Genomic DNA, 12,589 nt, shown 5'->3' on the forward strand with positions numbered 1-12,589 from the left:
ACCCATCTGCATTTAGATACACTGATCATTCCTTGATGGGGTCTTTCTGTTCGAAATCTGCCCTGGGATCCACAGATCCAGCTGTGCAGCAGATCATCATTGAAACAATGCCTCCTTTTTCAGCAATCAGCCTGGTGTTGGGGGAATTGTTGAAGGCGATGGTGAGGTGTGGTTATGAGGGAGAATTTTTGGGATAGGCCAGGGTTCAGTGGGGTCTGAGTAGTGCCAGGTCCAATTGGGGGGATGGGTAATTGGGTCTGAGGTGTCCTGTTTTAGGGTGCAGCAGGTGAGGTCAGGAGATGTGGGCAGTGTGTGTCAGATCCAGGGAGAGGTCAAGCTTGCCGGGAAGAAGGGGGCTTTGTCAGGTAGGCTTAAGGTTCAGCAGGGTTATGTCAGAAAGAGGTAGAATCAGGTCAGGAAAGGGGGCCTAGTTGTAGGATAATTGTCACCTGTTCAAGGGGTAAGGTGTCTGGGGTGTCAGTGGCCAATGGGCTGAGGAGTGGCAGATGGAGTTTAATTTAGATAAATGTGAAATGCTGAATTTTGGAAAGGCAAATCAGGGCATGACTTATACACTTAATTCTGGTGAATGTTGCTGAACAAAGAGACTTTGGAGTGCATGTTCATAGTTCCTTGAAAGTGTAGTTCATGTCAATAGGATAGTGAAGAAGGCGTTTAGTATGCTTTCCTTTATTGGTCAGTGCATTGAGCATCGGAGTTGGAAAGTCATGTTGCAACTGTACAGGGGGAACGTTGGTTAGACTATTTTTGGAATATTGTGTGCAATTCTGATCTCCCTCCTATAGGAAGGATGTTGTGAAACTTGAAAGAGTCCTGAAATAAATTACAAGGGTGTTGCCAGGTTTGGAAGGTTTGAGCTACAGAGAGAGGTTGAATAGGCTGGGGCTGTTTTCCCTGGAGCGTTGAAGGCTGAGGGGTGACATTACAGAAGTTTATAAAATCATGAGGGCATGGATAGAGTAAATAGACAAGGTCTTTTCCCTGGGATGGAGGAATCCAGAACTAGAGGGCATAGGTTTAGGGTGAGAAGGGAAAGATAGGAAAGGAACTGAAGGGTCAGCATTTTCACACAAAGAGTGGTGCGTGTATGGAATGAGCTGCCAGACGAAGTGGTGGAGACTGGTACAATTACAACACTTAAAAGGCATCTGGATGGGTATGTGAATAGGAAGGGTTTAGAGGGATATGGTTCAAGTGTTGGCAAATGGGACTAGATTAAATTAGGCGATCTGGTCAGCATGGGCGAGTTGGACCGAAGGGTCTGTTTCCATGCTGTACATCTCTGTGAGTCTGATGAGTAGGGGAGAGATCAGTTGAGTTGTTACCCTGAAGTTAGAGTAGGATTTTAATCACCTAACTTTCCCTGGGTAGCTAGAATCAGTAGACCTCTTTGATGTTTCCTACTTTAAGGAGGGATCCAGTTTCTGGGCAATAGCTCATCAGAATTTTCTTTTTTCCATGTATTACAACAGAGAGGGCTGTATCGGGGATTTCATATGATCCCAATCTGCAACTCCTGTCCACACTGCTCAAATAACTTTTTGGTTATCCAAATATCCAAGCCAGCGATTCTATTTCTCTCTCCACAGATGTTGGTTGATCTGCTGAGTAACTCCAGCACTTTGTTTTTACCTCTACTGACACAGCAGCAGCTAGTAGAAATCTATTGAAAAGTCATTAATTTAAATAGTGCTGGTCAGTGTAGGGAAGGCTCCTCCATGCTGCTGACCGATTGTTCCCTGTACAGCATTGGGAAAGAATGTTAGCTTCATTGGTGAGGCCGAGCAAGGAACCCGCACATGTTACCCACTGACTGCTGCCACAATTTGCCCCTTCACTTTCCTTCTGGTGCACTCTCCGAGGGCTTGTGTTGATGATCGATTCAGAATGGTGACTATGTAGCTCAGGTCAGAAATATGTGTGCCCTTTGCAGATACCATCCTAGACCTGCAATGACCTCTTCCCCCTGTGATACCATAAATTTGGAATGCTATACAGAAAAATGTTGTGACCATAAAATCTCTCAGACTCTTTCTTTGGGAGTGTCCTTGTTCCCTAGTCGAACCTGCCTCTTCACTTGACTTCTGAGATTGGAAGGCGATGGTTAACTTCTCCGGAAACAAAAAGGAAATGGCTAGAGATGAAGCAACAACAGACAACGAGTTAAGGAGCTGGTTTTCAGGAAGGCATACACAAGCAGAATTCTCTTTATCACCATCCCAAACACTGAGAAGTTTTTGGGGGGTGTGGGAGTGCTTTTTTTTCTCGGACTGTTGAGAATTGGCAGGAAACATTTTGCTATGAAAGCCGGCTCCAATCTAAACGCTTGGAGTCGCTGTACATGACGAGGAATACCTCGCTGGTGGGTCCGCAGTCGGGTGCTGTGGAACCTATCAGACCTCAGCTCCAGACTACACTGTGATACTCAACAGTACATGCAGAAATACGACTCCTGATTAAAGCAGGCGGTGATCTTAGATGGAACAAACACATGTAGACTGTTCATGGAAAGTCACACACACCTGTACAGAAGGGTGCACCGCGCTTTCACGTGGTCAGTGACAGTATACTCTGGACCTGTGGTTTGCGGATGTTCTGTTGCATCTTCTATTGCTCCTCCTATTCCTGTTCAGGTTGTTTTCTTTCGCTAGTACCGCGGTTTCTGTTCAGAATAGGTGTGCAGGCAGCAGTGAAGATCCTCATACCCAGAGGTCTGTAGCACAAAGTGGATGTGATCGGAATGCAGCCAAGTTGTGAATAGATCAAAGCGAGAGAGAGAGAAAAAACATATACATACGTGAGAATAAAGACTCACTGAATGTGCGGAGGTACTGGCCCTTGTTGGGACTCGCGCTCAAATTATTAAAACGTTTGTTTTTCATGTCTCTGCCTTCCAGAGAATGATCAGTTAACTGTTTCTATGCAAAGCCTTTGAATCAGGCTACCTTCGTGGGAAATGAGATGTGTCTATGCAGAGCTGCAGGGCGAGCTCTCGACTGCAAAACCCCAATGTAATGTACACAGAAACCATTGGCTGCCACTGAATGGAGGGATAGGTTTATGGAACATACAAGCTGCTGGTCTCGGCAACTAGTTTTCAGTTTAGTTACTATAGCGACAGCATTATTAACATCATATGAACTTCGTTAATAGAACTGGAAAGCATAAGGCGATGTGTTAGGTGTTCGGAATCTCAGTGGGATGCAGAAAGCTGCGCCTGTTGGATGACACATATTGCGATGGAGCCGCCGCTGTTACCGGATGACGGTAAGTGCTTTATGTTCGATTAATAAATAAAGTAGATTTTGTTGATATTTGCCGGTCGTTGCAGTGACAGGTTTAGGCAGCAGTACTGTATTACGCCGTTTCCGCTTCCGAGCGGTGTTTCCCCATGCAAACAGCCAAATGCCATGGACACTTACGCAAGGTCTCTTGCTCAGCCGTGCAACTCGAGGCGATTTGCGGTCCACTTTGCCACAACTCTGCCTCCCAACTCAGCACCGCTCCACACCTCAGTGCAGCCGAGCGCGGCCGTGCCTTTGAACCATGCGGCTTGGTGCTGTCCATTTTGCCCTACTGGTCGCCGGGGTGTCGTTTGCCTGCTACTCCCCGAGCTTGAATTCTTTGCAGGACCAAGCCTATCGTTCAGCGGTGGTGATCGAAGGCAAGGTGCAATCAATCCCAAATCATACCACCGAGCCTTACAGTGTTCATGTCAAAGTGTTGGATGTGTGGCCAGTTCATAGCGGGGGTCTACAGACAGACCAGCTCATCACGGTCGAGGATTTTGGATCAGAAACACCATGCATCAAAGTAAAGAAGAATCAGAAATATATCTTTTTCATGGACCCAACAGATGAGCCGTTAGTATTCAAGACATCATTTGCTCCACTAGATACAGGCGGAAAGAATCTAAAAAAAGATGTTGGGAGGATCTTGTGTGAGGACTGCGGTAAGTTATTTTCCCTCATGTTTTGCTAAGACGGGTGGAATTTCTTTATTGCATTATGACAGTTGTGATCGCATGTTGAAGTGCCTGCAGGTTGCTTTAACCTCCAGCGCTGTTGAAATGGTAACCTACATTGATCCAGGATGAAATGGTTATTAGGGCTCTAATAGGGAGCTTTGTGTTTGCGGGCATTTTCCATATCAGCGTGTTGGTATAATGTCAATTTAATGACTATACCAAAACTTCAGCACTATTTCCTTTGTGTATTTTGGTCCCTTCCTTTACGATCTTCAGATCTGATGCTCGCAAAAGACTTCATTATGAATCATTGATTCGGAAAGTATGAAGAAATAGCTACCTCTATTTTCTCCCTTAGCATTTTAAAGAAAGGCTACTTTTCGATGTGATAAGTTTTGCAGTGCATGACGCATGGTTTTTGATACCTTTTTGTAAGAACGCTATGTGAGCTGCAGCCCGCGAGGTTTCTGAATTAGCTTGACAACAGACTGCATCTGGTGTTTGTATCCGTTGTTTATCATTATGCAGGTGGGTGGCTCAGGAGCGCAAAACAGACCGTGAGCATTCAAATAGCTCATCAGTGGCTGTAGGTAATTAGCAATTGGTGGTGGGTAAAACAGTACTGGACAAGGCGGGGGAACCTTGCTGCAGTTCTGCTTTATGGATTTAGTTTAGTGCGGTGTAATTCGACATCATGAAGGCATTTTCCGAATGTTTCGTTGCAGTCTTTTGCATGGTAAGAGGCAGGTTGTTTGTATTTGGGCAGTTAACAGTTTTGATCCACCAGAGTGTAGCCTTGTATTTTTAGCACTTTCCCCCTCTTTCACGTCTACATTTATGATCGTTCTCCAGGAACAGGGTTTATTTTAGCTTACACTCTTCGTTGTGTTTGTGAAGCTTATCTTAACATTTTTACAAAACGTTCTTTTGTGTTACTTTTTCGGGAGTCATTTTGGCACATAAAATAATAAAATGGAGCTGAATTACTTAAAAGGTAACCATTTAAGTCAATCTAAGGCAATCGATTGCATTTCATTGGTCAAGTTTAGACGTTATCATCATACTGTGTACCCATGGCACTCAGTGAATGGAATTAACATCTTCGAGGGATGCTTTATTTTGCCACACAGTATATGAATTCCCCCTAAAGCTTATAAAATTTTCCAGAATACCAATTTTGGGTTTTAATTGGCTGAAAATGTATGTGTGTTATAAAGACTGGCAGAATATAGTTTCCTAACTTTTATCATGGGAAACTCCAGCTTTCTGTGATCTTTTATTTTTAGATAACCTATTGCAACCAAGAAGTTTATTATTCACCTACTAAATACATGCTTGACATGCAGGCCATCTCTTTTTGTAATGGCTTAGCTATAACATTTTTCTTGTGTTTAAAGAAAACCTAGGAGTCGAAAATCTATAGATTTGAGTGATACTTTCGTTTCGGATTACAGTGATATGTATAAATGCTGCTTGCGCTTAGCCAATGAATGTGAAGTATACACAGTTACTAACTGTGTGTGTTGGTACATCTATATGATATGGTATAGTCTATAAATGCAGTCCATACTGCACTAATGTTCAAGGTGTTATTGCAGCTGGTTGACGTAGAGTCAAATTTTCTAATGTTAGTTATCAAACTTCTTGGTGTTAGTAATACTATGCTATAATACACCTCATACCCTATGGGTACTTCTAACAGCTTAAGCGTTTACACCAGGTGTGGTATGACTTAAAGGAAATTCATGGAAATCTTTATTCAGTGCTCAGATATTTGTTAATCACTTTCTAAAACCAAACTGGATATGCTTGCATTGTGATAATTAGCTCAAGGTTGTCAAATTAAGATAAATGATGCTGAAGTATTAAATAGCTTTGGGACATCATTTGTTGATGGAATGCAATGTACAAATCAGACAGTTTTGCCACTTCCTACTTAACCATATAACTTCAATTTTTTTTCATTTTAACATCTTCACAACTGTTTTCAGCATTTGTCAAATAGCAGTGGGAGAAGAGTCTTTAGGCCCTATTGTGTTTGTTTCTCCTAAGATCAAAGAGTTGTAAGAATCATATCAGCTTTTAAGATTTTTTCTGGTTTATTTTTATGCTTTTCCCCTTAAATTTGTGTTGTGGCAGAAAGGTTATGTAAACATCTGAGGAACCTTGAGGTGATATGCTTGGAGTTGGAAAACAACATTCATCTGGTCCTCATAACCTTTTAATCTCGTAAATATTTATAATGGATGGTAAATATTATACACCTCATTGACAGTTATACCTTCTGGATTTTCAACTTGATGGTGTGAACTAGCTAAGTTGATATTAGGTGCTGTATACTCACAGTTGGTTCATAACTGCTCTAAAGCTTGTTTATATGTGCCTGTAAGAATCATTTGCACATATTATACTGTTGATTCTGTACATATTTGGCAGTGTGTATTCTACACAAACGTTTTTAAGACTCAAGTATAACACTGCAGGTCAACCTTAATTGAAGATTTATGCATTGCCCTGTTGCCAGCCAGTGCTCATGAATACATGTAAACTAGATGCAGGTATTTCGCACAAAGGGTGGTGAGTGCCTGGAACATGCTGCCAGAGGAGATGGTGGATGCAGACACAATAGCAGCATTCAAGAAGCACCTGGACAAATGCATGAATATGAGGGGAATAGAGGGATAAGGATCTTGTAAGTAAAAACCGTTTTAGTATGGAAGGGCAAAATGTGTCGGCATGTGCTTGTATGACCGAAGGATCTGTTGTTGTGCTGCATTTATTGTTCTTTGTTCTTTGAACATTGTTCAAATGCCATTTATTCGAACAATACGTTTATTCGTGAGTACTTTGTGGCATTTGAGAAAGGCATTAACATATAATCACATAAAATGCAATGAATTGGTGTTGTCTTTTCTGTTCTTAAGGTGGGCCAGTCTTTTGCTAACAGAATGTTATGTTGTTTGGGTTTGTAAAAATAATTCATTCAGTTGATTCTTATTAGGCTGCAGGCAATTTTTCTTCATCTGTCACATTCCTTATTAACATTGGACATGTTTTAATTGCGGACAACACTCTTTAAATTTACTTCAAGGTGACAGACTTGTGTAATGCTAAACATATGTTTGCTTTTTTTCCTTTCGACCCAACTGTTTTCTCAGAAACATCGTGATAAAGATGCCAACTGCCATACTTTATTTTCTTCTTCTGATACCTCTTCCCACATAAAGACTTGATAAAATTGATGTGAAAATGTGTTCTCATGTTTTACCACTCATTGTTGGGATCATTTCTGGCAACTTAATTCTTTCAGCAAAAATGTGAAATGAAAAACTATTGAAATATTCAATATTTTAGCTGTTTTAAAATGGGTATGAGTGTTATCATGAGCACTACATTAGGAAATATCAATTTCAATATACTTTTTGAACACACTTTCCTATTACTATAGATATCCACTTTTTTCAAACCAAGTAACGCTTGCAGTTTCAGTTAAAATCCAAATAAAAATCTTAAAATTGTGTTTAAGTGAAGGATTTAACCATGTTACTTTTACTGCTTGGATACTCTTTTAAATTGCTGAATTAATGACTAGATCATATTCCATTTCTTTAAGTTGTCTAATGCGTTTGTTGGTGAATCAGTAGAAGCTCTTCTGCCTAATTTCACTAGTGAGTTTATTTTATTTAAGTTAACTGCTAGTTAAAATATTATTTCCAGGCTAGAACAGTAAGGAATTTGATTTCAAATCTTTATTGTGGTTTTCTGCTTGTGCTTGTCAGATCCTGATTTGTTCCCAGATTTTCCAGCGGGGCAGCAGACTGTTCAGCCCAAGTGCTCCGTGCCAGTGATTGTGCTCCGTATGAGGTTCTTCTCACCTATTTTACCAACTCTATTAACATAATCATCTAATTCATTTCCCCTTGTGTTTATCTAGCTTCTCCTTCAATAATTCTGTAATTTACCTCCTGCTTTTTATGTAGTGGCAATTTCAGTTTCAAAGAAGCAAAGTAGCAGAGAAATTCCTCCTGAATTCTGATGGGCATTAAAAATCCAATCTTATATTTCTGGTTTTGTGGCATTTCTCACAAGCAGTCACATCTCTATTTCTACCTTCTCAATCCCTTTCACAATGTCAGACCTTATCACAACACTCTCAGCCTTTTCCTTTCTAAAGAAAAGAGCCTGAATTTATACAACGTTTCATGAAAGATATAACCTCCCACCTTGGTATCATCTTTGTCAATCATTTTTTCTCTCTCCAATTTATCTTATAAAATGTAAAGCAGAACCATTTATACAAAGAACTTACATAATATTAATCTAACTTCCCTATATTTTCTCACCCTTTTCTCTTTCTGTTCACTTTTTTCTCTCTGTCTTTTCTTTCTGTGTCTCTCTTTGTGCCTCTTTTCTCTCTCCAGAAATGGATGTCAATGCTTTGCTATCTGTGACCCTGTTAACCAGTATCACTACTTTAATGCTTTTTTGAAAACCTGTATCCCCAGAGCTTTCTGTTATTTTAATGGACTTTGATCCTAATTTTCAAAGAATCAGTTGATCTCTTTATTCTTTCTACTATAATGTACCATTTTATTCTTGTCCACACATTTTTCAAGCTTGTTAATGTTTAATTTTGTTGTAGTATTTATTGGTATTAACATTACTCTCCAGTTTGATATAATCAGCAGATTGTGAAATTCTAATCCTCATTCCCAAGTCAAGATAAATTATGTTATTGGCAGACAACAACAGTATAACAAGCATTATCCACCTGTTTAATGCTTTGCAGATAGTTTATTTTTCATCCATTCTACAGCTTGTCACTCAAGTCCAAAAGTTCTGATGATGGTCATGAATCAATTGTTATTACCCTACCCAAAATTCATTTGGGCTCTTGTTGTGTCCCTACTTCTGATCCAGAAGGTCCAATTTCAAATCTCACCTGCTGTCAAAGTACATCACAACATGTCTGAAGGGGTTGTTTGAAAAAGTTTCCATGTATATTACATCTGCCACATTATCCTTGTCTACTCTACTACTACTACTTAAAATAAAATGTAATGAAGCGTGACTTTTCCTTTTTAAATCCATTTTATTACTTTACACTTTATTATATTATCATTTTCTGATGTTATCCTATGACGTCTTTGAATACCAATTCCATTATTGTTTCTATCAGTGACAATCTCTGGATTTGTTCAGGCTTCCTTTTCATAATTGTAGGAATCACATTGGCTGTCTGACATTCTTCTGAAATTTGTTCCTCACCCGAGTATGCATGTGTGCGAGTTTAATACCCTGTACATAGATGTGTGTGCAAGTTACAATGTCTCTGCTATTTCTTCCTGAATCTGCACATTGAAAGACAGAGTGTTTATGTGAATGGAAAGAAATTGTGCATTGATTAGTGGAGAAAAATTAGACTCTATTTTTATCCTGCAGTCTTTTGAAAAGCAGATCAAGAGTGAAGTTTAAATGCCAAACAGGTGAATTTTGGGCTTTGGGCTTCACTATATAAAGATTTTGGAGGTTTCGTTTAGCTTTGATTTGATTTGGGATTCTAATATTTGGGCAGCTTTGAAATTTTAATAAAGTAGTTATGATCATAGAATTCTTCCTGGCTTCAGCCTGGATTTTGAGCAAAAACTGATAATTTCTTTATCTAATTAGATTAGGTTAGATTAGATTACTTAGTGTGGAAACAGGCCCTTTGGCCCAACAAGTTCACACCGACCCTCCGAAGAGCAACCCACCCAGATCCATTCCCCTACATTTATCCCTTCACCCTAACACAATTTAGCTTGGCCAATTCACCTAACCTGCACATCTTTGGACTGTGGGAGGAAACCGGAGCACCCAGAGGAAACCCACGCAGACACGGGGAGAATGTGCAAACTCCACATGTTATTAGTCACCTAAATATCAAAATGGTAAATATAGGGTCTGATTTTTTTCCACTATTCCATGCACAATTTCTTCCCATTCACATAAACACTGTTGTTTACTTTGTTGCCAGTGTTGTTCACTTTGTGCTAATTTTTGATGCATGAAAAGTTATTTCTAGTTCAACGAAAAATATTTGACTATTTTGTCATTTTGGAGCATATATTCTGCAAAATGTGGTGCTGAAATGGCTTAATTTGAAAGTGGGTGTTTAATTTTCAATTTTAATTCAGTGTTACTGTGATCTTAAAGCTCTGAGTTAAGGTTTGTTATGAATATTCATAAATATGCAACAAGAAATCTTAAATTGATGGGGTTCTGTATCAACAAAATCTGCAGATTTTGTGCATAGCAAAACAGCAAACTGTTGTCTTTTGAAATCTATAGCTAGCCTCTAGTTACAGGCTTAACTTGAACATAATAAACAGTATTAAATGTATATAAACAATTTTCTGACTTCATGCCTTATCTGGGACATTGCCTGCCAGAGTGTAGGTGGGAAATTCAAGTTTCTGCTGTGCATGTTTTCCTGATAAGCTAAGTTAATGAAGGAAGAGTCATGCACAATTGAGATCTGACTAATCAGTATTTTATCCTTCAGTAGTGAAAATGGTTGCGAACATTTGGAACTTGGCATTCCACACTACTTGTCCTAATGAGTGCAAGATAAAAAAATGTTTTGCAACATGTCTCTCTTTCCTAGCAATATTCAAATTCTGTGCCACTATTCAAATAGCAAAATAAAGGTACATATGGCAACAGGAAGTGAGCTTGTGAATTTCGTACTGGCAAAACATCATTTTTTTAAAGTTCAGATATCTTTTATTCATTTTGTGATGAGTAGCTTCTGGTTGATTTCTTCAAACTCACTGTGCAACACATTGAGTCATGAAAGTAGGTAACCTAAAATGCAACGTTCAGGTTTTTTTTGAAAGATCAAACAAAACTGGAACTGGATATCTCCAGAGGCATGTACTACATCAAGTTTAAAGTAATAGACAAAATCTAACCATATTGCTGCCCATGTTTCTATCCTGTAGAACTCATATAGACAATGTGATTATTAATTTTAGTTTCTTCTTTGAGAATGCGTAGAAAGGTCTTGGGCTGGTTAATTGCAACTTAAATGCTAATTATGTTTATGAATAAATTACAATGATTGTGACTATGGCAAAGCTTAAATCCAGGCCATAGGACAAAATTACAAATTCTAGTACAAGAAGCTGCTTCAGTCAGATTCAATAGTAACAATAAATACACAAATCTATAAAGTACTAACTAATATGGCCTTATTAACCAGCAACAAAAACACAGCCTTGGACTAATAACATGCTCACCTTCCTGGTGTGATCTCTAATGTGACAATGTTGCAGTTTGCTAACATTCTGAGCTATATAGAGCTGTAAACAATATTTTATTGAGATGTCTAATTGGTGGGACAATATTTAGCTATACTTAACAAACCAAATTTATGTAGTTAAAAGGATTTTAATTAACAAATTCCATGATTGCTGAGTAATCAGCAGGTTTTTCTCTAATGTTGCTGCTCCATGGACTAAACTGTAAACCCTAGAAGCATTGACTACTAGCAATTCTTGAGAAGATTTGTAGCTTAGGTTGATGATAAGTATGTAAGTTAGGTCGCTGAGCTGGAAGGTTTGTTTTCAGACATTTTGTCCCCCACTAGGTAAGATCATTAGTGAGAGTCTCCGGTGGTATGTCCTGCCTCTCTATTTAATAGGTCTTAGTTTCTCAAAGTGGGTGATGTCATTTCTGTTTTTTTTTCAAGAGAAGGTAGAGGGTCTAAATCAATGGGTTTATTGATGGAGTTTTGGTTAGAATGCCATGCCTCTAAGAATTCTCGTATGTGTCTTTGTTTCACCTGTCCTAGAATGTGTGTTGTCCCAGTCAAAGTGGTGTCTTTCTTTGTCTGTATGTATAGAAACTAGTGATAGTGGGTTTTGTCTTTTGGTTGGTTAATTGGTGTTCAAGGTGGCAAGTTTCCTGCTAGCTTGTCCGATATAGTGTTTTTTATAGTTCTTGATTGGTATCTTGTAAATGACGTTAGTTTTGCTGGTAGTATCTAATGGATTCTTTAGGTTCATTAGTCGCTGTTTAAGTGTGTTGGTAGGTTTGTGAGCTACCATGATGCCAAAGGGTCTGAGTAGTCTGGAAGTCATTTCTGATATGTCTTTGAGGTAAGATAATGTGGCTATAGTTTTGATTGCATTAAGACCATAAGACACAGGAGTGGAAGTAAGGCCATTCGGCCCATTGAGTCCACTCTGCCATTTAATCATGGCTGATGGGCATTTCAACTCCACTTACCCGCATTCTCCCCATAGCCCTTAATTCCTTGTGACATCAAGAATTTATCAATTTCTGCCTTGAAGACATTTAGCGTCCCGACCTCCACTGCACTCCGCGACAATGAATTCCACAGGCCCATCACTCTCTGGCTGAAGAAATGTCTCCGCATTTCTGTTCTGAATTGACCCCCTCAAATTTTAAGGCTGTGCCCACGGGTCCTAGTCCTCCGCCTAACAGAAACATTTTCTTAGCGTCCACCCTTTCCAAGTCATGTATTATCTTGTACGTTTCTATTAGATCTCCCCTTAACCTTCTAAACTCCAATGAGTACAATCCCAGGATCCTCAG

At 39.3% G+C, this 12,589-nt stretch overlaps 1 protein-coding gene and 1 long non-coding RNA gene across 4 annotated transcripts in view; both read left to right on the top strand.

The window, feature by feature from the left end:
• The first annotated feature begins 3,433 nt into the window (after nucleotides 1-3,433).
• LOC122556662 (pro-neuregulin-2, membrane-bound isoform-like) overlaps nucleotides 3,434-12,589 on the top strand; it is a 693,482-nt gene continuing 684,326 nt past the window's right edge. The window contains exon 1 of one of the 2 annotated variants that reach the window (XM_043703656.1): nucleotides 3,434-3,973. In XM_043703656.1, the coding sequence (XP_043559591.1) occupies nucleotides 3,568-3,973 (406 nt within the window). In that variant the 5' untranslated portion in view covers nucleotides 3,434-3,567. The remainder of the gene's footprint in view (nucleotides 3,974-12,589) is intronic. The other variant, XM_043703657.1, reaches the window with a different exon arrangement.
• The window catches only part of LOC122556663, a 39,761-nt gene continuing 31,777 nt past the window's right edge, over nucleotides 4,606-12,589 (top strand). For both annotated transcript variants that reach the window (XR_006313603.1, XR_006313602.1), the window contains exon 1: nucleotides 4,606-4,724. This is a non-coding gene — a long non-coding RNA (uncharacterized LOC122556663). The remainder of the gene's footprint in view (nucleotides 4,725-12,589) is intronic.

This window comes from Chiloscyllium plagiosum, chromosome 14 (genome assembly GCF_004010195.1).
Source record: "Chiloscyllium plagiosum isolate BGI_BamShark_2017 chromosome 14, ASM401019v2, whole genome shotgun sequence".
Taxonomy (NCBI): domain Eukaryota; kingdom Metazoa; phylum Chordata; class Chondrichthyes; order Orectolobiformes; family Hemiscylliidae; genus Chiloscyllium; species Chiloscyllium plagiosum.